At 43.1% G+C, this 25900-nt stretch overlaps 1 protein-coding gene across 1 annotated transcript in view; it reads right to left on the reverse strand.

Moving 5' to 3' along the window:
• Nucleotides 1-4203: 4203 nt before the first annotated feature.
• Nucleotides 4204-25900, reverse strand: part of nfkb1 (nuclear factor of kappa light polypeptide gene enhancer in B-cells 1) — a 60559-nt gene continuing 38862 nt past the window's right edge. Inside the window, exons 9-25 of the mRNA XM_053324188.1 lie at nt 24288-24392; nt 20699-20790; nt 19116-19254; nt 18339-18509; nt 18107-18238; nt 17052-17186; nt 16699-16728; nt 14639-14774; nt 12573-12687; nt 10865-11069; nt 10062-10231; nt 8405-8507; nt 7839-7966; nt 7506-7575; nt 7128-7291; nt 6266-6428; nt 4204-4734 (exon numbers count right to left, since the gene is read on the reverse strand). Of these exons, the coding sequence (XP_053180163.1) occupies nt 4640-4734; nt 6266-6428; nt 7128-7291; nt 7506-7575; nt 7839-7966; nt 8405-8507; nt 10062-10231; nt 10865-11069; nt 12573-12687; nt 14639-14774; nt 16699-16728; nt 17052-17186; nt 18107-18238; nt 18339-18509; nt 19116-19254; nt 20699-20790; nt 24288-24392 (2153 nt within the window). The 3' untranslated portion in view covers nt 4204-4639. The remainder of the gene's footprint in view (nt 4735-6265; nt 6429-7127; nt 7292-7505; nt 7576-7838; nt 7967-8404; nt 8508-10061; nt 10232-10864; nt 11070-12572; nt 12688-14638; nt 14775-16698; nt 16729-17051; nt 17187-18106; nt 18239-18338; nt 18510-19115; nt 19255-20698; nt 20791-24287; nt 24393-25900) is intronic.

Below are 25900 nucleotides of genomic sequence, written 5' to 3' on the forward strand. Positions count from 1 at the left end.
AAGCTTTTAAACTTTATCTTCTTTTGTTGTTTTTGTTGTTGATTTAAAAACCAAGCGAAGGGCTGAAGACTCGGAGCTGTCAATGTGCCAACTGCAAAAACCCTGAATGAACAGACAACTGTTACAATAAAGACATAAATAATAAAAAAATAAAGCTGCAGGATAATAATGAATAAATAATTTAATGCATGTCAGTGATTGGTTAATAATGTGCTGCTGAGAACAGAGTTTAAAAAAGAAAAAAAAAGAAGTGATGACAGCTTTTTTTTCTTGGAGGTTTTTCTGTTCTTGTTATTATTATGTTTTTTGTTTTATTTTTTTTTTTGGGTTTGTTTTTAGACGAGCGAGCCGTTAGTTCATCCATCATCCACAACACTGTTCTCCTCTTTTTTGCACTGAAGATGAAACTTAAAGCTCTCAACGGCTGATCGATCAACTAATAGCTCTGATGTTTGTTTCTTTTTCTCAATAAAGTTGAACAAATTGCATCTTGTGTCGTCTCGTTTTGTTTAAAAGATGAAAAACTACAGATTAGTTTCACAGAAAAAGGAAAATCTGAATATTCTGTCTTTTAATAATAATGATATGATATTACACATAAATACATTTGAATTAATACTGATTTAATTACTATGGAAGTGTTTTACATTCAATGGGAAAAAATAAAGCTGTGAAATAATTTTCCTGTTCTTCTGAATAACCTGAAAATAAGTTTTCTGCATTTTCCCCCCTGTTTATCTGAATATTTTTTATATTTTTCAGAATAATTTTTTCCCCGTTTTCTGAATTTTTTTTTCATGTTTTTCTGAATATTTTAATAACCATAATATTTAAAGCAATGGTTTGGGGTAATTTCGACCTAGCCTCACATGCACCATGTGGTCTATCTAATCAATTAGTAGAGTTAGAGCTATCAGCTGTTAGCACAGGTGCTAACGGGACCACCAGTGTATCTGGTAAATGACCCCACTAATAATGCCTGGACTGGTATCAAACTTCTACAGTAGTACAAATAACGTCTTTACTCATAAATCCATGCATTGGAAAATGTATAAGTACACCAGGAGTTTATTAAAATAACACTTACCTGAGGGCTTTTACTCTGCTGCTAACTGCTAACGCTGTAAACATCGTCGAATTACCGTTTGGTCTCGCGAGATCACGCACAGGCCTCTAGATATGCTGTGCGGAATCTCGCGATATTTCGACGGTGTTTACAGCGTTAGCATTAGCAGCAGAGTAAAAGCCATCAGGTAAGTGTTATTTTAATAATCTCCTGGTTTACTAACAAACTTTCCAATGCATGGATTTATGAGTAAAGACGTTATTTGTACTACTGTAGAAGTTTGATAACTATCCAGGCATTATTAGTGGGGTCATTTACCAGATACACTGGTGGTCCCGTTAGCGGGAGTGTACCTATGTTCTCCGGGTCTTATGTTCCATGATCGCGGCTAACTCGGTTGCTAGCTCAGCGGCTAACTCCGCTGTTAGCTCGGCGGCTAACTCAGCTAACTGACTAACTGTAGACGGGATCATCCCTATGTTCCCCGGTCACATACAAAGCGGGGAACATAGGGATGATCCCCCCCGTTAGCGCCTGTGCTAAGCTAACTCCACTATTTTATATTAGATATACCTCATAGTGCATATGACGCTAGGTCAAAATTACAGCTTCAAATCACTTTCATAAATACAAAAATCACCACTGATATAAATGTTTATTAACTGAACAATTTTTCAATTAAAACTTGTTAGAAATAATCTAAACTAATATAATAAATAAATAAATCAACGCTGAACATAAAAACTTAAAATCACACTCAAAACATTTTTAAAAAAAAGACAATTTGTTTTTATTTAAAAAATAACAATACAACCAATTAATGAGCACAAGTTGAACTGTACAGTGCAGGGCGGAGATATAAATATCATCTCTGTTACAGACAGCTTTGGTTTCACACTGAGGAGGGAGAGAAGGATGGAGGGATGGAAAGAAAGAGAGAGAGAGAGGGAGAGAGAGAGACTACATAGCTCCACACACCTCTGGACTTCCTTTCCCACAATGCCTTGTTTTTTAGTTTTTTACTGCATGTATTATTTATTATATATGATTCCTGTGTTGTGATGGAGCTGTACGCAGCAGTTTCCTCCCTGCGTCTTCCAGTCGTTTCTTTGTGCTACGAATCTTTTTCCATCTTTTTATTTCCTCTCGTTAGAATTCACTAAAAAATGTCAGATTTTAACATTCATGAAAAACATTTTGACATTTTGTTTTCAGTTTTCAGTGGTGTGACGGACAGACGGAAATAAAATAAAATAAAATAAAAACCACTGGATAGAGAAAAGTAAGTGGCCTTGTTTAAGAAACTTAAACACTTAAAGGGAAAGTTCACATTTTTCCAAGTCTGTAAATATAAAGAGTTGATCATCGTTCATCCTGGAAATACTGACTGCAGCAAACTCAGGAATATATTTTATGTATTATATCTTTCATTTCTGTGTGAAGCTGCTTTAATTATTTGATTTCTCATTTGTAAATTAATCTGCAGCTTTATTAATTTTATAGTTTCCAGCTTCTAAAACAAGATTTACTGTTTTTTTTTGCTCCTGATTTTACATTTAAATGAATATTTTAACATTTTAGACTTTTTAACACATATATAAATTTCTATATACTAACGCTGTCAAAGTGAACGCATTAATACGGCTATTTCGATAACAGTATTTCTTTGTTCTGGATTGTTTTAATAATAATAAAAAACCTACATTTACATAAAGCAGCAAATGTATCAACTCTCATGTTAATAAGAGGATTTAAAACTGGAAAAAAATCCCTTTAAAGTACATTAAGAAAGAGATAAACATGCGATTAAATTGCGATTAATCTCAAGTCAACTCATGACAATTGTGCGATTAATCCGTGATTAAATATTTTAATCAATTGACAACACTAATATATATATTTTTACAGATAATTAATGAAACAAATCTCTGCTGTTAGTAGCTGTAAAGTTCAGATATTTAAAGGATATAAATATTTCCTCCTCCACTGATTACAGAGCAGTTTTAACACATTAACACATTTTTTTTGCCTCTTTTTCAAATTCAATAAAAACAGTGGTTTTATTTTTTCTTTAAAGAGATTTTAAAAAGGTTAAATTTGTCCTTTAAGTGCAGCTGGTTGTGTTTGAGTGAGAGATGTGATGTTAAATGTCCTTTTTCTGACTGTAGGTGTTAAAATTCACCCGTAAAATAGTCGTTATAATAAAGGAATCACTTCAGTATGAATCAGAGGAAAGATGAAACGTCTCTTTATATCTCCGTATGAACATGTGAGCGTTTTGTGTTTTTATATAAAGACTTAAAACTATGTGAACTTTCCCTTTAAGGCTCTTTTGATACAATCATTTCAGTTTTAATATAATAGCACCTTTCACCCTGCAGACGTCAGACATCAGCTTCAGAGAAACTGTCCCAAAGTTTGTAAAAAAAAAAAGAAAAGAGGAAGCTGAGCGGGTCATCAGGACGAGAAAAAAAGAATAAAATAAAAATCCAAATATTAAAACAGTTTAAAAAAAATAAATGAATTGGATCATCAATCAATCAGGTTTGTAGCAGGGTGAAGGTTTGATTTAGAGCAGGAGATTAAACAAGAGACCAATCTGATCTGAGGAAGGAAGGAAGGGAGGAAGGAAGGAAGGAAGGAGGGAGGGAAGGAAGGAAGGATCATTAAAAAGATGGAAGGATGAAAGGAAGGAAGGAAGGAAGGATCATTAAAAGGAAGGGAGGAAGGACGGAAGGAAGGAAAAATGGAAGGAAGGGAAGAAAGGGAGGATGACCAGAAGGAAGGAAGGAAAGATGGGAGAAAGGGAGGAAGGAGGGAGGGAAGGAAGGGAGGAAGGAGGGAGGGAAGGAAGGGAGGACCGAAGGAGAGAAGAAAGGAGGGAAGGAAGGAAGGAAGGAAAAGAAGGAAGGAAGGGAGGAGGGAAAAGAAGACAGGAAGGAAAAATGGAAGGAAGGGAAGAAAGGGAGGATGACCAGAAGGAAGGAAGGAAAGATGGGAGAAAGGGAGGAAGGAGGGAGGGAAGGAAGGGAGGACAGAAGGGAGGACAGAAGGAGGGAAGGAAGGGAGGAAGGAAGGAAGGAAAAGAAGGAAGGAAGGGAGGACAGAAGAAGGGAAGAAAAGAGAAGGAGGGAAGGAAGGAAGGAAGAAAAGAGGAAGGAGGGAGGGAGGGAAAAAAGGGAGGATGACCAGGAGGAAGGAAGGAAGTGAGACAAGGAGGAAGGAGGGAAAGAGAGAATGAAGGAATGAGGGAGGGAGGAAGGACAGAAGGAAGAAAAGGAGAAAGGAAAGATGGACGGAAGGAAGACAGGAAGGAAAGCGGCGGCCCGGTTCTGGCCCGCGAGCCTCATGTTTGACCTCCTGCTTTCTAACATTGGTTTTTATCTAAGTGGCCGAACTGGTGGAGTGTAGTGAGGAACATTAACATCTGATTATAATGTTTGTGAGGAGAAACTCGTCATGTGAGGACGAACTGATGACTGATGACTGATGGATGATTGATGATTGATTGATTATTGATAGATGAGTTGTGCTTTTCCTGATTCCCCTCCCGGAGACGGACCAATCAGACGTCTACGCTGTGGAGAGCTCCACCCCGCTGTCACACACGCCGCTGTCGATCCGAACGTCCACCTTCAGATCCTGAACCTGAGCGCACAGAGCTTCACCTGCAGGGAGAGAGAGAGAGAGAGAGACCGTCGTCATGGTGACAGGGCATGTGACAGGACAGCACAGTCGTCATGGTGACAGGTCAGCGCCGTCGTCATGGTGACAGGTCAGTGCCGTCGTCATGGTGACAGGGCATGTGACAGGACAGCGCCGTTGTCATGGTGACAGGTCATGTGACAGGACAGCGCCGTCGTCATGGTGACAGGACAGCGCCGTCGTCATGGTGACAGGACAGCGCCGTCGTCATGGTGACAGGACAGCACCGTTGTCATGGTGACATGGTATGTGACAGGTCAAGTGACAGGACAGCGCCGTCGTCATGGTGACAGGGTATGTGACAGGTCATGTGACAGGACAGCGCCGTCGTCATGGTGAAAGGTCATGTGACAGACAGTGCCATCGTCATGGTGACAGAACAGCGCCGTCATCATGGTGACAGGTCATGTGACAGGACAGCGCCGTTGTCATGGTGACAGGTCATGTGACAGGACAGCGCCGTCGTCATGGTGACAGGTCATGTGACAGGACAGCGCCGTTGTCATGGTGACAGGTCATGTGACAGGACAGCAGTGATGTTAACGGGGTTCATTAGTAAATAAATTATCAGTGTAATCTGATTACAGTTACTGATGATTGTAAAGAGATTACATCTTTTAGTTTTTCCTTCTTTTTTTTTTTTTTAACAGGTTTTTCTGCTGTTTTCTTCCAGCCTGGTATAATGTGGATAATATTTATAACTAATAAAGATGAGAGGTTTTCAGAGTGGTAGTCTCTGCAGGACTCCAAACAGTTTCAGAGGCTCAGTGGAAACATCTCACTGAGGTCTCAGAGCAACATGAACATGAGATCTGGTTAAAAACATGTTTCAGCAGATTTTGGGGATTTTACAGTTTTTCTCAGATTGAGACTTTAATATAAACCTTCACACAGACTTGTTTATATGAGGTGCAGAGTTACATGATGTTGGCTCAGTCGTTGTTTGTTAAGCAAATAAACAGACGAGGAGTCGGAGGGGAAACCCAGAGTCTCTTTAAAAACCCCTCACACACATTCACCTCATCTCTGCTTTTAGTCTTTTTTTACTCAGACATGCAAATTTACACTTAGTGATCAATAAACTCTTCAATACAACAGAAAAGCATCAAATCTTCACATTAAAGAAACTGACTGATGTTTTCTTTATTCCTCAATTAATAAATTAATTATTGATTATTAAAGTAGTTTCCTGCTGATTTCTTGATTAATTAACAATGATTATAAAGGAGGTTACATCTGAAGTCACAGCTTTAAGATTTTCCTCATGTTTTAATATTTAACATGTGACTGAATTCATATATTATATTTTTAATTCTTTGAAATCAATATTTTTGTTTATATTTAGTAAATAAATAATGACGTGGGATTATTAGGAGCAAACATGGGCTTAAATTACACTGATGAAGTCATTGACCCTAACCCATTACTTATTACATTTTAAACAGAGTAACTAGTAATCTATTCCACAGTAACCACGATAAAGTGATTGCTCACCGGTCGTCTCCTCCTCCTCCTCTTCTTCCTCCTCCTCCTCCTCCTCCTCCTCCTTGTTGTTGTCGTCATGGCGACACAGCGCCTCCTCCAGGACGCTCAGCGCTCTGCACTCTCCGACTGACCTCAGACCAGCCAGCAGATCTCTGACCGTCCCGCCGGAAACCTGCAGGAGGACAAACAGTCAGCGGTCAGTAGGGGGCACTGCTGCACCCTGCTCAGTCTTTCACTCTACCACCCAGAACGCCATAGCAACCACCCAGAACTCCATAGTAACCACCTGAAATTCCATAGCAAACCACCCATACTTCCATAGTAGCCATCCAGACCTCCATAGTAACCACCTATAATACCATAGTAACCACCCAGAACTCCACAGTAACCACCCAGAACTCCATAGCAACCACCCAGAACTCCATAGCAACCACCCAGAACTCCATAGCAACCACCCAGAACTCCACAGTTACCACCCAGAACTCCATAGTAACCACCCAGAACTCCACAATAACCACCCACAACTCCATAGCAACCACCCACAACTCCATAGCAACCACCCACAACTCCACAGCAACCACCCACAACTCCACAGCAACCACCCAGTATTCCACAGCAACCACCCAGAAGTCCATAGTAACCACCAGGACCTCTATAGCAACCACCCAGAACTCCATAGCAACCACCCAGAAGTCCATAGTAACCACCTGGAACTCCATAGTAACCACCCAGAACGCCATAGTAACGAACCTGACAATACCCCAGTAACACCTGATCCAACCTCTCTGGTTAAAACGCTGACATCATCAGCAGCTGTCAGTCATGTGACATGGTTTTTTTTTTTTGGGGGGGGGGGGGGGGTGGTTTGTACCTCATAGCTGTCCAGCAGTGTCTTGGCGGGGGAGGGGCTCATTCTGAAGGCCGTGTTCAGGATCCCCAGACCCAGACTGTGAGCCAGACTCTCCCAGCATCCTTCACTCTCCAGAGTACGACACACTTCCTGCTTCACCTCCACGGTCAGGCTGGCCAGGTCACCTGCACAGGTTAATGATAAACTTCAGTGTATCAAGCAGTAAAATAAACTGGGAATGTAATGATTAGAATTAACTATGATTAAAAAGAAAAACAGCATATGCACATATTAAACTTGAATTAATAAAAAGGGCCAAATAAATAAATTAATATTGTCTATATAACAATAATATCGGCTGGCTGATTTAAAGGTCGGACATCATCACGCTGAGCTCACCTTGAGGGGGGACGAAGGCTCTTTGGGGAGTTTTTAGTTCATACTCTTTACCGTTCAGAAGGTCCAACACCTGGAAACATAAAATCATAAAGATTTAAAACTTCTATCAAAGATTCATTTAAAGTTATTTACAGCTGGGCCACAAAACATTTGAACGTGTAGTTTCCAACGTTCCCTGAAGCTATCAGACTGACTCTTAATGTTAATGTGTATATTTAGATTGGTATGAGTTTACACAGATAGAAATAATACAGATTATAGACATAAAAGCAACATAAAACCCTTCAGAGGGATTAATGTAGGAACTCTGCAGTGTGAGGTTTAGTGTCGTACCTCTGAGGTGGTCGCCATGTTGAGTGGAGTCGTTCCTGGGATGTAACCTTCATCTTCATCCTCTTCATCGCAGTACTCCTCCTCACTGAAGAACAGCGGCTCATAGTTTTCCTTGTGAGGGTCGGCTCCTAAAAAACAGGAACAGGAGCAGAAGAAGAAGAAGTGAAAGTGTGTCACAGAGCTGAACCACAGAATCATGTGACATTATATTACATTATATAACATTATATTATATTATATTATATTATATTAACAGTTTCCCTTTACTTCCAGTCTTTATGCTAAGCTAAGCTAACCATCACTGTGTTTACCTGCAGCCATCAGCAGAGCCATGCTAACAGTTTCCCTTTACTTCCAGTCTTTATGCTAAGCTAAGCTAATCATCACTGTGTTTACCTGCAGCCATCAGCAGAGCCATGCTAACAGTTTCCCTTTACTTCCAGTCTTTATGCTAAGCTAAGCTAATCATCACTGTGTTTACCTGCAGCCATCAGCAGAGCCATGCTAACAGTTTCCCTTTACTTCCAGTCTTTATGCTAAGCTAAGCTAATCACCAATGTGTTTACCTGCAGCCATCAGCAGAGCCGTGAGCTTGATGGATCCTCGTCCTGCAGCGATGTGGAGCGGAGTGGAGCCGTTAAAGGTGCAGCAGTCCACCCTGGCGTTACCCTGACGACGGAAAACACCACAATAGTATTCCATTAGCTTTATTTAATATAAAAGTTATAATGTAAGATCATGCCACACTAGTTGATATGGTGTTAGGTAGGAAGGAAGGAAGGAAGGAAGGAAGGAAGGATGTAAGATCATGCTAAACTAGTTGATATGGTGTTAGGTAGGAAGGAAGGAAGCAAGGAAGGAAGGATGTAAGATCATGCCAAACTAGTTGATATGGTGTTAGGTAGGAAGGAAGGAAGGACAGAAAGAAGGAAGGAAGGAAGGAAGGATGTAAGATCATGCCAAACTAGTTGATATGGTGTTAGGTAGGAAGGAAGGAAGCAAGGAAGGAAGGATGTAAGATCATGCCAAACTAGTTGATATGGTGTTAGGTAGGAAGGAAGGAAGCAAGGAAGGAAGGATGTAAGATCATGCCAAACTAGTTGATATGGTGTTAGGTAGGAAGGAAGGAAGCAAGGAAGGAAGGATGTAAGATCATGCCAAACTAGTTGATATGGTGTTAGGAAGGAAGGAAGGAAGGAAGGAAGGATGTAAGATCATGCCACACTAGTTGATATGGTGTTAGGAAGGAAGGTAGGAAGGAAGGAAGGAAGGAAGGATGTAAGATCATGCCAAACTAGTTGATATGGTGTTAGGTAGGAAGGAAGGAAGGAAGGAAGGAAGGAAGGAAGGATGTAAGATCATGCCAAACTAGTTGATATGGTGTTAGGTAGGAAGGAAGGAAGGAAGGAAGGAAGGAAGGATGTAAGAACATGCCAAACTAGTTGATATGGTGTTAGGTAGGAAGGAAGGAAGGAAGGAAGGAAGGATGTAAGATCATGCCAAACTAGTTGATATGGTGTTAGGTAGGAAGGAAGGAAGGAAGGAAGGAAGGAAGGAAGGAAGGAAGGAAGGAAGGAAGGAAGGATGTAAGATCATGCCAAACTAGTTGATATGGTGTTAGGTATGAAGGAAGGAAGGAAGGAAGGAAGGAAGGAAGGAAGGAAGGAAGGAGTTTTATTAACTATTTACTGTTTTTAAGCAACGTTCAATTATTTGGTACAAAGTTTTTATGGTTACACCACTTAGACATTTTTACCATAATCCTCTAATATATTCTCCTCCTTTCCTTCCTTCCTTCCTTCCATCCATCCATCCTTCCTCCCTCCCTCCCTCCCTCCCTCCCTCCCTCCCTCCCTTCCCCGCTCCTAACCCTTCCTTCTTTCCTTCCTTCCTTCCTTCCTTCCTTCCTTCCTTCCTTCCAAAGTTTTTATGGTTACACCACTTAGACATTTTTACCATAATCCTCTAATATATTCTCTCTAAATGGATTAAAAGCAGAAATTTGATGCTGGGTCCACAAAAAAAGAATGTGTGAAGTTATTCATGCTTTTATTTTCACATTTTAACCCTTTAAATTTAAACTAAACCAACATGGATACTATAAAACCATGATAAGTGCTTAATGAGGGCTGTGCTGTGATTAGTGGGCGGGTCCTATTGAATGCTGTGCTGTGATTGGCCGGTGGGTCTTATTGAGCGCTGTGATTGGCCGGTGGTCCGTACCTCCAGCAGCAGGCAGCCGGCCAGCGATACGTTGTCGGCCTCGGTGGCGAGGTGCAGAGCCGTCCGTCCGCTGCTCCGCTCCTCCGCCTCCACGTTGGCTCCGTCATCCAGCAGCTCCCTCAGAGACGTCAGCTGATTGGCCAGGACCGCCAGGTGGATCGCACACAGACCTGGTAACCGTGGCAACAGACGGACAGACACACGGTTAGACGCTGGGGTTCAGAGAGTGTGTCTCTGTGTGTGTGTGTTTGTGTCTTTGTGTGTGTGTGTGTGTGTATGTGTGTGTGTGTGTGTGTGTGTGGTGTGTGTGTACCTGCTGTGTGTGTGTGTGTGTGTGTGTGCGTGTGTACCTGCTGTGTGTGTGTGTGTGTGTATGTGTGTGTGTGTGTGTGTGTGTGTGTGTGTGTACCTGCTGTGTGTGTGTGTGTGTGTGTGTGTACCTGCTGTGTGTGTGTGAGTGTGTGTGTGAGTGTGTGTGTGTGTGAGTGTGTGTGTGAGTGTGTGTGTGTGTGTGTGTACCTGCTGTGTTGGTCTGGTCCATCAGTCCTCTCAGCTCTCTCTGTGTGTGTGTGTGTGTGTGTGTGTGTGTGTGTGTGTGTGTGTGTGTGTGTGTGTGTGTGTGTGTACCTGCTGTGTGTGTGTGTGTGTGTGTGTGTGTGTGTGTGTGTGTGTGTGTGTACCTGCTGTGTGTGTGTGTGTGTGTGTGTGTGTGTGTGTGTGTGTGTGTGTGTGTGTGTGTGTGTGTGTGTGTGTGTGTGTGTGTGTGTGTGTGTGTGTGTGTGTGTGTATGTGTGTGTGTGTACCTGCTGTGTTGGTCTGGTCCATCAGTCCTCTCAGCTCTCTGTGTCGTAGTAAAGACTTGATCATCCCTCCTCGTCCTTCCTGCTGCGCTGCCAGGTGGAGCGCCGTGTTGCCGTGGCGATCTGTCAGAGTCGGGTCGGCGCCGGCCAAGAGGAGCGCCTCCACGGCCCCCCTCTGCTGGGTGATCACCGCCAGGTGCAAAGGAGTCTGGGAAACATGCAGGACGGGGTTACAGGCTGTGTTACCTATGATGAGACTCATTTTTAAACTGATTTGAATTAATTTGAGTAAAAACAACCCAAACACAGACGTCACCTGATTTAAACCAGTTCATATGTCTGTCAGCTCTCTGTGGATACGCAACAGTAATAATATACTAGAAAATTCCAGGGAAATTTTGAGTGCCACGGGGCTACTGCCGGGACGAGTAGAGATTTATTTTTTCTTTATGAATGTACTTTATTCTCAACTTAACATCCCTGAAAATATTAAGTGACTGTTAATCATATTTAAGCATAAATAATATTTATTTAAACTCATTGATTAAAGTCTACGGAAATATGGTTGCTAGGGCAGCTAAGGCCCTGCGGTTGCTAAGGGCAGCTACGGGCAGCTAAGGCCCTATGGTTGCTAAGGGCAGCTAAGGCCCTGCGGTTGCTAAGGGCAGCTAAGGCCCTGCAGTTGCTAAGGGCAGCTAAGGCCCTACGGTTGCTAAGGGCAGCTAAGGCCCTACGGTTGCTAAGGGCAGCTAAGGCCCTACGGTTGCTACGGCGATTTGAGAATCTGCTTGGAAAAAATTCTCAAAATTCTGAAGAATCTGGCTTCTGACAAGGTCCCGAACAATTGCAAACTGTGAGAAAACCGTAACTCCTGTCCAAAAACCGAAAACACCGTGAGAGACACAGAAGCCGGCAGATTCTGACAGTGTTTATTTTATTCAGATATTCCTTAAAATGAGCGAGTAAGCTCAGTGTGAACACAGAGTGAGATTCTTTAGAAAAAAGAAGACGATTACATTAGGGTCAGTGGGGAGTGAGACAGATATTGCCGCCGGTCTCGGCCCCCCCGTTTAAATTTTGTGCAGACCCCGCCTGTCAAAGTCACATTTTATGAATCCCAACACCTATGTCTATATTTTGACTAATAATTATTTGTCTCCTTTTTACGGTTTGGCCGTGAGCTCGAGTTAAAAATAAAAACTGAGGTTATTTTTTACTGCTTCTCACACTCTAGCTAACTGCCGCTTCCACTCTAACTTTGAAGAAAAAGTGATTTCCACTCCTCGTTTGACGGCTCATAGTTTGACAAGTTTACATGTTATATAAAAACAGTTTGGTGTTTTCCAGAGAGGACAAGTTTTCCTCCGTTTTAAAGTTTGAATCATGTTTCTACGTGCAGGTATGAGAGAGCTAGGTGACTCTGAAAAAAGGTGAAATTTTGTGTTTTAAAGAAAATTCCCATTCATGTCCAATGGAGAATTATTCCCGTTTTTTTGGGAATAACTTTTGGAAAAATTGGAATTTCAACACCAAAAGTCATAGCACCTCTTTCTTTTTGTGGTTTTAAAAAAATGAGGCACTCCTCTCCAGCTTTACTGCTTTAATTTTTCCTGCGTTCTTCCCCTCCTTCCCTCTTTCTTTGCTCCCTCCTCCTTCCATCCTTCCTTGCTCGTTACCTTTCCTTCTGCTGGAGATGAAATGAATGTGTTACCTGGTACAGGTGGTTCCTCATGTTGAGCACCTCCTCTCCAGGCAGAGCAGAAACTACCTGAGTCAGACTCTTCAGCGCCTCCTGCTGGTTGTGGAGGACGGCCAGGTGAAGCCCACTGAACCAGAAAATATATAAAGACGTTAATAAGTTTGATTCTTAAGACTTTAATATATGAAAATAAAACAAATCTGAGCTTTAAAAATGTTAAATTATTGGAAAAAGTTGAGGAATGTTTTCTATAGAACATTTACAGAGTTACCAGATTACATTTCTACAGCTGTTACAGATGAAGGAAGGAAGGAAGGAAGGAAGGAAGGAAGAAGGAACAGAGAAAGAAGGAAGGAAAGGAGGGAGGAGGAAAGAAGGGAGAAAGGAGGAAGGAAGGGAGGAAGGAAGGGAGGAAGGAAGAAGGAAAGGAGGGAGGAGGAAGGAAGGGAGAAAGGAGGAAGGAAGGAAGAAAGGAAGGAAGGAAGAAGGAAAGGAGGGAGGAGGAAGGAAGGGAGGAGGAAGGAAGGGAGGAAGAAGGAAGGAAAGGAGGAAGGGAGGAAGAAGGAAGGAAGGAAAAGAGGAAGGGAGGAAGAAGGAAGGAAAGGAGGGAGGAAGGAAGTAAGGAAGGAAGGAAGGAAAGGAGGAAGGAAAGGAGGGAAGGAAGGAAAGGAGGAAGGGAGGAAGAAGGAAGGAAAGGAGGGAGGAGGAAGGAAGGGAGAAAGGAGGAAGGAAGGAAGGAAGGAAGGAACAGAGAAAGAAGGAAGGAAGGGAGGACAGAAGGAATCCTGATGTTCTTCTGCAGAATATTACCATCCCCCCCCTCTTCCAGGTCAGTATTTATTGATTTATTTTACACCCATGGTCCTAATATATAAATATATAAATAAATAATATATGATACACCGTGGTACACTGAAGCTGGTCTGTTTCACTTATATAAAAAAATAAACATTATAGAAAAAGAAAGAAAAACCAAAGTGTTGAACTCTAAACTCACTTTCATTATTAAAACTGTGTGTGTGTGTGTGTGTGTGTGTGTGTGTGTGTGTGTGTGTGTGTGTACTTGTATTACTCACACTGAAGGGACATAAATCCCCTCGGTGTTGGGACAAAAACGGTTTCCCCCAAAACATGAATCATTCAGATTTATGGAAAAGACTCAGTTTATGGTTATTAATGAGTGTGTGTGTGTGTGTGTGTGTGTGTGTGTGTGTGTGTCTGTGTGTGTGTGTGTGTGTGTGTGTGTGTGTGTTGGTATGTGTCTGTCTGAGAGTGTGTGTGTGTGTGTGTCTCTCTCTCTCTATGTGTGTGTCTGTGTGTATGTGTGTGTGTGTGTGTGTGTGTGTGTGTGTGTGTCTCTCTCTCTATGTGTGTGTCTGTGTGTCTCTGTGTGTGTATGTGTGTGTGTGTGTCTCTGTGTGTGTGTGTGTGTGTCTCTCTCTCTATGTGTGTGTCTGTGTGTGTGTGTGTCTCTGTGTGTGTGTGTGTGTGTGTGTGTGTGTCTCTCTCTCTATGTGTGTGTCTGTGTCTGTGTGTGTCTGTGTGTGTGTGTGTGTGTGTGTGTGTGTGTGTCTCTCTCTCTATGTGTCTCTCTGTGTGTGTATGTGTGTGTGTGTGTCTCTGTGTGTGTGTGTGTGTGTGTGTGTGTCTCTCTCTCTATGTGTGTGTCTGTGTGTGTGTGTGTCTCTGTGTGTGTGTGTGTGTGTGTGTCTCTCTCTCTATGTGTGTGTCTGTGTCTGTGTGTGTCTCTGTGTGTGTGTGTGTGTGTGTGTGTGTGTGTGTCTCTCTCTCTATGTGTGTGTCTGTGTGTGTGTGTGTCTCTCTCTCTGTGTGTGTCTGTGTGTGTCTGCATGTGTGTGTGTGTGTTTCTCTGTGTGTGTGTCTGTATGTGTGTGTCTCTCTGTGTCTCTATCTGTGTGTGTGTCTCTCTGTGTGTGTCTGCATGTGTGTGTGTGTGTGTGTATATGTGTGTCTCTCTCTCTCTCTATGTGTGTGTGTGTGTGTGTCTCTGTGTGTGTGTGTGTGCGTGTGTCTCTATGTGTGTCTGCATGTGTGTGTGTGTGTGTGTGTGTACTGACGTGTCTCCGTCCTCGTCCTGTGCGGCCATCAGAGGGCGCTGTGGAGCCAACAGGTACGCTGAATCACCCGTCACTGAGTACTGGAACAAAGCCTCCAACTGCCTGCTGCTCACCTGCACCAACCGCTCATCACACACTGAGACACACACACACACACAGAGACACACACACACACACACAGAGACACACACACACACACACACATACACACACACACACACACATACACACACACACACACACACACACACACAGAGAGAGACACACAGAGACACACACACACAGAGACACAGACACACACAGAGACACACAGAGAGAGAGACACACACACACACACATACACACATACATACACACACACACAGAGACACACACACACACAGAGAGAGACACAGAGACACACACACACACACAGAGAGACACACACACAACCACACAGAGACACACACACACACACAGAGAGAGACACATACAGAATAAAGTGATTATTAAGTTTTAAAAGTTGTATGAAACTTATTTTGCTCTTATAATAAACCTTAAAGATCAGATGTTAATGTGTGAGCCTGTGGAGGGGGGGGGGGGGGGGGGGGGGCGGGGGGGGGGTGGGTTAGTATAGAGATGACTCATTAACGGGGGGGGGGGGGTAGGGGTTGGGTCGTCATATTGGGAGAGTTCGTATAGAAATGACTCATGAACTGGGGGGGGGTTAGGGTTGGGGGCGGGATCATATTGGGAGAGGTTAGTATAGAAATGACTCATTAACAGAGGGGGGGGGGGTTAGGGGTTGGGGGGGGGTTGGGGTTGGGGAGGGGTGACTCATTAACAGAGGGGGGGGGGGTTAGGGTTGGGGGGGGTTGGGGTTGGGAGGGGTGACTCATTAACAGTCTCACTTCTCATAAAACGGTTAACGAGCTGCTGACTAACGAAGCGGAGACTTAACCGTTAGATCTGAATGCATCTTTAACCTTCCTTCCTTTTTCCTTCCTTCCCTCCTTCCTTCTTCCCTTCTTCTTTCTCTCTTTCTTTTCCTCCCTCCTTCCTTCTTCCTTCCTTTCCTTCTTTTCTCCCTCCTTTCGTTCCTCCCTCCTCCCTCCCTCCTTCTTCCCTCCTTTTCTTCCTCCTTCCTTCTTTGCCTCCCTCTTTTCCTTCCTCACTCTCTCCTTCCTCTCTCCCTCCCTCCTTTCCTTCCTTACCTCCTTCTCTTTCTTTCCTCCTTCCTTTCCTTCCTCCCTCCTTCCCCCCTTTCCTTCCTTCTTCCTCCCTCCTTTCCTTCCTTGACTCGAGGACAACAGGAGGGTTAAATTTAAGGTTGAAGATTAAAGGCAGCTGGTTCCTCCCTTCCTCTCTTCCTCTCCTCCTCCCCTTCTTCCCTCCCTTCCTTCCTTCCTTCCTCTCCTCCTCATCTTCCTCTCCTCCTCCCTTCCTCCCTTCATCTCCTCCTCCCTTCTTCCCTTCCTCTCTTCCCTTTAATCTAACACCCTATCTGTATCACAGTGTGTGAAATGTGACGGTAGTGTTTGTACCTGTGTCTGGTTCTTCCTCCACGCTGACCACTCCCTCCTCCTTTCCTCCTTCTCTTTCTTTCCTCCCTCCTTCCTTCTTCCCCCCCCCATCCTTTCCTTCTTTTCTCCCTCCTTTCCTTCCTTCCTTCCTTCCTTCCTTCCTCCCTCCCTCCCTCCTTTCCTTCCTCCCTCCCTCCCTCCTTTCCTTCCTCCCTCCCTCCCTCCTTTCCTTCCTCCCTCCCTCCCTCCCTTCTTCTTCCCTCCTTTTCTTCCTCCTTCCTCTCTCTCCCTCCCCTCCTTTCCTTCCTCCTTACCTCATTCTCTTTTCTTTCCCCCTCCCTCCTTTCCTTCCTTCTTCCTCCCTCCTTTCCTTCCTTGACTCGAGGACAACAGGAGGGTTAAATTTGAGGTTGAGGATTAAAGGCAGCTGGTTCCTCCCTTCCTCTCTTCCTCTCCTCCTCTCTTCCTCTCCTCCTCCCTTCTTCCCTTCCTCTCTTCCCTTTAATCTAACACCCTATCTGTATCACAGTGTGTGAAATGTGACGGTGGTGTTTGTACCTGTGTCTGGTTCTTCCTCCACGCTGACCACTCCCTCCTCCTTTCCTCCTTCTCTTTCTTTCCTCCCTCCTTCCTTCTTCCCTCCTTCCCCCCTTTCCTTCCTTCTTCCTCCCTCCTTTCCTTCCTTGACTCGAGGACAACAGGAGGGTTAAATTTAAGGTTGAGGATTAAAGGCAGCTGGTTCCTCCCTTCCTCTCTTCCTCTCTTCCTCCCTTCCTCCCTTCCTCTCTTCCTCCCTTCCTCTCCTCCTCTCCTCCTCCCTTCCCTTTCTTATAACACACCATCGTTTCTCACAGTGTGTGAAATGTGACGGTGGTGTTTGTACCTGTGTCTGGTTCTTCCTCCACGCTGACCCCCTCCCTCCTCAGGTTTCTCCCCCGCCTCCGAGTCTCCTCGCTGGGCTGAATCTCGCAGCACGCTCCCCGACGCCGAGTCATCGTCTGGGTCGCTGTCGTCTCCGCTGTCGTCTGCTGAGTCACCTCGAGCCGCTTTAAAGAAACGTTCAGGTGACTTTAATAAAACTAGAATTATAAAACTTTAACATTTAGCTGGACTGTAAAAACTTTATCTGGTTCATCTTAGTTTTGATTTAACCAGAAGTTAGCAGATCATCAACTGTCTATAAAATATCTGAACAAATTCCTAAAATATCCTGATGAGGCGATTAATGACTGAACAGCTTTTTAACTTTATATTCCTTAACCCTTTATAGGACACTCATTGAAAGGAAGGGAGAAAGGAAGGAAGGATGGAAGGTAGGGGGGAGGAAAGAAAGAGAGGAGGGAGGAAGGAAGGGAAGAAAGAAGGAAGGAAGGAAGAAGAAAGGGGGACGGAGGAAGGAAAGAAGGAAGGGAGGAGAGAAGGAGGGAGGGAGGAAGGACAGATGGAAGGAAGGAAAGGAAGGAAGGAAGGACGGAGGAAGGAAAGAAGGAAGGGAGGAGAGAAGGAGGGAGGGAGGAAGGACAGATGAAGGAAGGAAAGGAAGGAAGGACGGAGGAAGGAAAGAAGGAAGGGAGTAGAGAAGGAGGGAGGGAGGAAGGACAGATGGAAGGAAGGAAAGGAAGGAAGGAAGGACAGAGGAAGGAAAGAAGGAAGGGAGGAGAGAAGGAGGGAGGGAGGAAGAGCAGATGGAAGGAAGGAAAGGAAGGAAGGAAGGATGGAGGAAGGAAAGAAGGAAGGGAGGAGAGAAGGAGGGAGGGAGAAAGGACAGATGAAGGAAGGAAATGAAGGAAGGACGGAGGAAATAAGGGACAAGGGAGGGAGAAAGGAAAAGAGGAAGGGAAGAAAGAAGGCAGGGAGGAAGGAAAGGAAGGAAGGAAGGAAGGAAGGAAGGATATTTTGGGATATTTAAGTAATGTAACTTATTACATTTAAAGAGAAAACAGCTGATTTGTGTGTCTTCTCTCACCATGTTTGATTCCAGCTCCTCCCAGACCAGCTGAGTATCCTGTAGGGAAACCTGCTCCTCCTCCTGCTCCTCCTGCTCCTGCACCTCCTCCTCCTCCTCCATAGTTGTAGGTGGAGAAGCTCTGGAAGTAACCTGGTGGATAAATCAAACGCACCAGCTGACACAGACTGAACCCAACAACATCATCATCATCTTCATCATCATCATAATCTTCATCGACCACCTCCTTTACCTCCTCCTCCTCCTCCTCCTCCTGCAGAGCCGGGGCCTCCTCCTGCAGCAGGGCCTCCTCCTCCTCGGTACAGACCTGCTCCTCCTCCTCCACCTCCTCCTCCTCCGTGACCGCTGAAGTCCTGGAAGTTCGGCAACGTCTTCTGCCTCTTCCTCTGCACCTCCTCTTTGTCTGAGAGGAGACGCACACACAAACACACACACACACACACACACACAGAGACACACACACACACACACAGAGACAGACACACACAGAGACAGACAGACACACACACACACACACACACACACACACACACACACAGACACACAGACACACACACAAACACACGGGCATCATGTCAGTGTCATGTGTAATACCTATGATCTGAGGGTGGTAGGGGGCGGGGCCAGAGGACCTACCTATGATCTGAGGGTGGTGGGGGCGGGGCCAGAGGACCTACCTATGATCTGAGGGTGGTAGGGGGCGGGGCCAGAGGACCTACCTATGATCTGAGGGTGGTGGGGGCGGGGCCAGAGGACCTACCTATGATCTGAGGGTGGTAGGGGGCGGGGCCAGAGGACCTACCTATGATCTGAGGTGGTAGGGGGCGGGGCCAGAGGACCTACCTATGATCTGAGGGTGGTAGGGGCGGGGCCAGAGGACCTACCTATGATCTGAGGGTGGTAGGGGGCGGGGCCAGAGGACCTACCTATGATCTGAGGGTGGTAGGGGGCGGGGCCAGAGGACCTACCTATGATCTGAGGGTGGTGGGGGCGGGGCCAGAGGACCTACCTATGATCTGAGGGTGGTAGGTGAAAGGTTTGGGCTCGCTGGTCTCGTTGTCAGATTTCCTCTTCAGCTGCACGAACACGGACGTCGGCTTCTGCAGGTTCTGGTCTCGATACTTCGGAGTCTTGAAGACGATGGCGAACTGAGGAGAAAAAGGCAGAGAGCACATCGCCACGGTAACGTGTTAACAGCAGAAAGGAGAACCCATCACCATAGTAACTTAACAACAGAGAAGAGAACACATCGCCATGGTAACTTATTAACGACAGAGAGGAGAACACATCACCATGGTAACTTATTAACGACAGAGAGGAGAACACATCACCATGGTAACTTATTAACGACAGAGAAGAGAACACATCGCCATGGTAACTTATTAACGACAGAGAGGAGAACACATCGCCATGGTAACTTATTAACGACAGAGAAGAGAACACATCGCCATGGTAACTTATTAACGACAGAGAGGAGAACACATCGCCATGGTAACTTATTAACGACAGAGAAGAGAACACATCGCCATGGTAACTTATTAACGACAGAGAGGAGAACACATCACCATGGTAACATGACGATACTTCAACTGATAACGATCATTACTACTTCTGCTACATGAAATACTACGACTACATCGTACTATACTACTTATACTGATACTACTACTGATACTACTACTACTACTACTGATACTAATACTAATACTACTGATACTACTACTACTACTGATACTGATACTGATACTACTACTACTACTACTACTACTGATACTGATACTATTAATACTATTACTACTACTACTGATACTAATAATACTACTACTACTGATACTAATACTATTAATAATACTACTGATACTACTACTACTACTGATACTAATACTACTGATACTACTACTACTACTGATACTACTACTACTACTACTGATACTAATAATACTACTACTACTGATACTAATACTATTAATAATACTACTGATACTACTACTACTACTGATACTACTACTGATATTACTACTACTACTACTACTGATACTACTACTGATGTTACTGATACTAATACTACTACTACTACTACTACTACTACTACTGATACTAATACTACTACTACTACTACTACTACTACTACTACTACTACTACTACTACTACTGATACTAATACTAATACTACTGATACTACTACTACTGATACTACTACTAATACTACTACTACTACTACTGATACTACTACTACTACTACTACTGATACTACTACTACTACTACTACTGATACTAATACTACTACTACTGATACTAATACTACTACTAGTACTACTGATACTACTACTAATACTACTACTGATACTACTACTGATACTAATACTACTACTGATACTACTACTAATACTACTACTACTACTGATACTACTACTGATACTATACTACTACTACTAATACTACTACTACTGATACTAATACTGATACTACTACTAATAATACTACTGATACTACTACTGTGTGTAACACTACCACCTCTGCTCCTACTGTTTATTAATTCATTCACTAATTAAATGAAACTCTTCCTGAACGGTATTTTACTACTTTACTGACCTGTCTGTGGACGTCTGTGGGGGAGAAATCACCGTGAGCCTCCCAGGTCACCCCCACCTCGTCTTCCTCGTAGAACCGAACCTGGATGTCATCTGAAAATACACACACACACACACACACAGAGAGAGAGAGACACACACACACAGACACACACACACACACACAGAGACACAGAGACACACACACACAGAGACACAGAGACACACACACACAGACACACAGAGACACACACACAGACACACAGAGACACACACACACACACACACACACACACACACACAGACACACACACACACACACAGTGATCAGAGGAAGCTGAACTAAATATAAAGTACATAAAGCTTTAAATATCACAGTAACCAGTATTATCACAATAATCATCAAACCTCACTGTAATTATAATTCTGATTAAATATAATAATTAATAATTTCATACAAGAAATGAAAACTTAATAAATAACACACAGCAAGAGCTTCACATTGAAAGGTCCTGAAGGGAGCAATGAGTATGTTAAACAAGAACAAATGTAATGTAATAAAAGATGGAAAATTAAAAATAGTAAAAGTAAAAGTAGCTTTAACAAAAAAAAAAAAAAAGTATAGTATATAACATCAAGTAAAATACAATATTTTAGTTGTGAAGACTTTAGTTTTAAGCTTTATTTTGAAAAATCATTTAGCAAGCTGGCTAAATAAATGAATAAATAAATAAATAAATGAATTAATAAATAAATAAATGAATTAATAAATAAATAAATGAATGAATAAGGTCTTTATATGTAATGATGAGGAGCTTAAAGTCTGCAGGTTACAGGCGGTGTAGAGCAGCTGTGGAGTAAAACGATCGGCTCTGCAGTGACTTTAGTCTCAGTTTAAAAGGTCAGGCTCTAGTTTTCTATCTTAATAAGAAACTAAAGTCTAACTGAGTCCAGATCAGTTTAAACTTTAACCAAAACAAAAGAAGAAGAAGGAGACGCAGCAGCAGCCAGGAGAAAAAAAAAACAACCCAACGAGCCTCATCGCCTCATCGCAGCCTGAATCTCTTCCTACTGATTTACATATCGGAGGGGAATTCCCAGCAGCTGGACTTCCTCCAGGAACACAAAGAGAAAAAACTGCTCCGACCAGGAAAAGCTGCTGGTTCAACGTTCAGAGAGTCTCTCAGCTTCAACGTTCAGAGAGTCTCTCAGCTTCAACGTTCAGAGAGTCTCTCAGCTTCAACGTTCAGAGAGTCTCTCAGCTTCAACGTTCAGAGAGTCTCTCAGCTTCAACGTTCAGAGAGTCTCTCAGCTTCAGGATAAAACACACTGCTGCTGGTTCAACGTTCAGAGAGTCTCTCAGCTTCAGGATAAACACTCAGCTGCTCTCTACTACTATCTGCTCTCATTCACTGATAGAAACTCTAACTCTTTCATGCATGAGTTATAATAATAACCTGAGTCATAAAGTGTTTATATTTCTCTTTAGGCATGAAAAATAATATTACATGACATTATAATAACATAAATAAACTGATTTACAACCAGAAACAAGTGACTGCAGATGAAGTGGTAGAGTAAGGGAAGATGCAGGAGTGTTCACTGTGAAGGCTGAAATACAACTACACATCAAATCCATCAAATCCATCATCATGTGTCTATAAAGAAGCAGCATGTGAATAGCAGTCCGCTGTAGTGAGAGTATGTGTGAAAGGTTAAACTAGCAGAGTCTCAGAGTGTCATGCATCAGGTTTGTGCACACTGATTCATCAACATGAAGCTGCTGCATTAATGAACCTTCCAGGAGGTGAAATAAAACTGTTTAAAACGGTTCCTACTTCATTTACATTCCCTACTTCCCTACCCTGCTGACATCACTGCTGACATCACTGCTGACATCACTGTGACATCACTGCTGACATCACTGCTGACATCACTGTGAAGCTGTACATGTGTAGTCATGGTAACGTCGAGCTGACGAGTCGACACTGAAAGGCTTTATTTCTACCTCAGTCATCAGTTTACAGACACAGAGAGGATAAAAGGATCAATCACGTCAAACTCACTTCCTGTTTACTTCCTGTTATCTGGTCTTCATGTACTGTGAACAGGAAATGGACTGTACTTATTTAGCTCTTTTCTTATCCTTCATTTATACACTAGCACAACCTGTATCCGTAGTAACCATAACACAATCTGTATCTATAGCAACCATAGAACAATCTGATGGTCTGTCATTACATTCCTCATACAAGTGATAAAGATTGACCTAAAAAGTTAAATGGGTTCAGTAGATTTAGTTTTTGAGCAGATATCATGACACAGAGTGACCTCCAGCAGACCTACGAAGGGTTAAACAGCGTAACGGTGTGAAACATAGACTTTTTGGAGATTTCTCTGCACAGCTTTTCGAGCTCAGACTAAAACAATCTCCATCACAGCTTATATTAACTCATGTTCGGATGCTGTGATGCCTTAAAAAGATAATAAAACTGTTTCCAAACCAGGGTTATTATAGTTAACGAAAACTAAAACTAAAACTTAAACTAGCAATGAAAAAGTAATTTAGTTCACTGAAATTAAAATAAAAACTACAATTAGAACAAAAACGAAAACTAAATAAAAACTACAATGAAGAATGTAAAACTAAGTAAAACTAAACTGGACTGCAGATAAATTCAGCTTCATTACTTCCTGTCCTGCAGCAGCCGCTATGCTTTGTGGTTAAAGTATGAAATTAAAAGGACTTGATGATAAAACATATTTGGTGTCACACATTCTTTCATCCTTTTCAGCTTCTACAAGTCAAGGCTTTCTCTGAATATCTGAAAAACTAAAACTAAACTGAAACTACTAAATCACTTGTTGAACTCACTAAAACTAAACTGAAATAAAAAAGCTAACTGAAAAACTAAAGAAAAATAAAAACTAAAGAAAATTTCAAAACTAAAATAACCTTGTTCCAAACAACTAATCCGACATTAATGAAGATGTTATGGGTTTTAATAAAGACTGAGTGCTGCTAAGAGAATAAAACCCAGCAGATAAAAACAACAGATGACAATAAAACTTCTACATGATGTTTGATTGACAGCTCAGAGTCTCACTGATGATTGAACTCAAACAGCAGTGAGAGCACCGGTCCTGATGGTGTCTCTGTTCTCCTCTTTATTTAACCAACAGAGGAACTTCACTTCACACCGTCTCTCTCTGACAGCTGCTGACTCACTAACTCTAAACTTTCCACCTCGCTGGAAAACACAAATCATCTTTACTCTTCTTCCCAAAAAGCTCGTTCCTCAGGAAAATAATAATGAGCAGCAGCCCTGAACCTCTATTGTGATAAGTGTGGGAAAAAGAAAGCCAGACATGTTCAGACTAATAGATTCTTATCAGTTTGGCTCTGATATGGTACTGGTAATATTAACAATAGTACTCTAAAGCTTCCTGACAAACCTGAGAACTGTAAATGTCCCACAGTGTGACTAATAAAGGAATATCTTATCTTCTTTCTGACCAACAGGACGCTCAACTTATAAACACATATTCTTCTACTACGAGGTTCTGATATACTTTGACTTCTTCTGATACTATTCATATTAAGTTCTCACCTTTCTGGACTTTGTCACAGAGCAGGTAGACTTCCTCTCCTCCCGTCACGCAGCCAGCGGTCCGATCCATCCTCACGATCTTCAGGTTGGACGCGTTCGGAGCCTCTGAAGGAAAAACAGACGAAAGATTCAGATTAAACACCACGAGTTTATAAAGCCACAGATACTGCAGTATTATAGTGATGTAGTATGCAGTATTACAGTAAAAGTACTGCAGTATTATAGTGATGTAGTATGCAGTATTACAGTAAAAGTACTGCAGTATTATAGTGATGTAGTATGCAGTATTACAGTAAAAGTACTGCAGTATTACTGTGATGTAGTATGTAGTATTACAGTAAAAGTACTGCAGTATTATAGTGATGTAGTATGCAGTATTACAGTAAAAGTACTGCAGTATTATAGTGATGTAGTATGCAGTATTACAGTAAAAGTACTGCAGTATTATAGTGATGTAGTATGCAGTATTACAGTAAAAGTACTGCAGTATTATAGTGATGTAGTATGCAGTATTACAGTAAAAGTACTGCAGTATTATAGTGATGTAGTATGCAGTATTACAGTAAAAGTACTGCAGTATTATAGTGATGTAGTATGCAGTATTACAGTAAAAGTACTGCAGTATTATAGTGATGTAGTATGCAGTATTACAGTAAAAGTACTGCAGTATTATGAGTATCTTCAAACAATCTGCAGTTAGTTTCTAAATGGTCTGAGTGAATCAAAGTGAAAGCACAGAAAGAAAATGATCCTCGCGCTGAGAGGAAGCTGCAGCAGCGTACGGAAACCAGAGCAGCAGGAAGAGGGAAATGAAACTAGGTAACAACAACTTCTCAGTAAGTCGGCTGCAGAGTGTGAACACGGATATTCTCCTCAGAACGACAGCAGAGGGCTCTGATTGCTTAACACAGCAGCGAGCAGAGAGGACGTACTGTCTCTTTAAGGCTGCAGGACGTACTGTCTCTTTAAGGCAGCGGGGCGTACTGTCTCTTTAAGGCAGCGGGGCGTACTGTCTCTTTAAGGCAGCGGGGCGTACTGTCTCTTTAAGGCAGCAGGGCGTACTGTCTCTTTAAGGCAGCGGGACGTACTGTCTCTTTAAGGCGGCAGGGCGTACTGTCTCTTTAAGGCGGCAGGACGTACTGTCTCTTTAAGGCGGCAAGGCGTACTGTCTCTTTAAGGCGGCAGGGCGTACTGTCTCTTTAAGGCAGCAGGACGTACCGTCTCTTTAAGGCAGTGGGGCGTACTGTCTCTGTAAGGCGGCAGGGCGTACTGTCTTTTTAAGGCAGCGGGGCGTACTGTCTCTTTAAAGCAGCAGGGCGTACTGTCTCTGTAAGGCGGCAGGGCGTACTGTCTCTTTAAGGCGGCGGGGCGTACTGTCTCTTTAAGGCAGCAGCGGGACATACCGTCTCTTTAAGGCAGCGGGGCGTACTGTCTCTTTAAGGCAGCAGCGGGACATACCGTCTCTTTAAGGCAGCGGGACGTACTGTCTCTTTAAGGCAGCAGGACGTACTGGGCGTACCGTCTCTTTAAGGCAGCAGGACGTACTGGGCGTACCGTCTCTTTAAGGCAGCAGGACGTACTGTCTCTTTAAGGCAGCAGGACGTACTGGGCGT

The sequence above is a fragment of the Scomber japonicus genome, chromosome 8 (assembly GCF_027409825.1).
Source record: "Scomber japonicus isolate fScoJap1 chromosome 8, fScoJap1.pri, whole genome shotgun sequence".
NCBI lineage: Eukaryota > Metazoa > Chordata > Actinopteri > Scombriformes > Scombridae > Scomber > Scomber japonicus.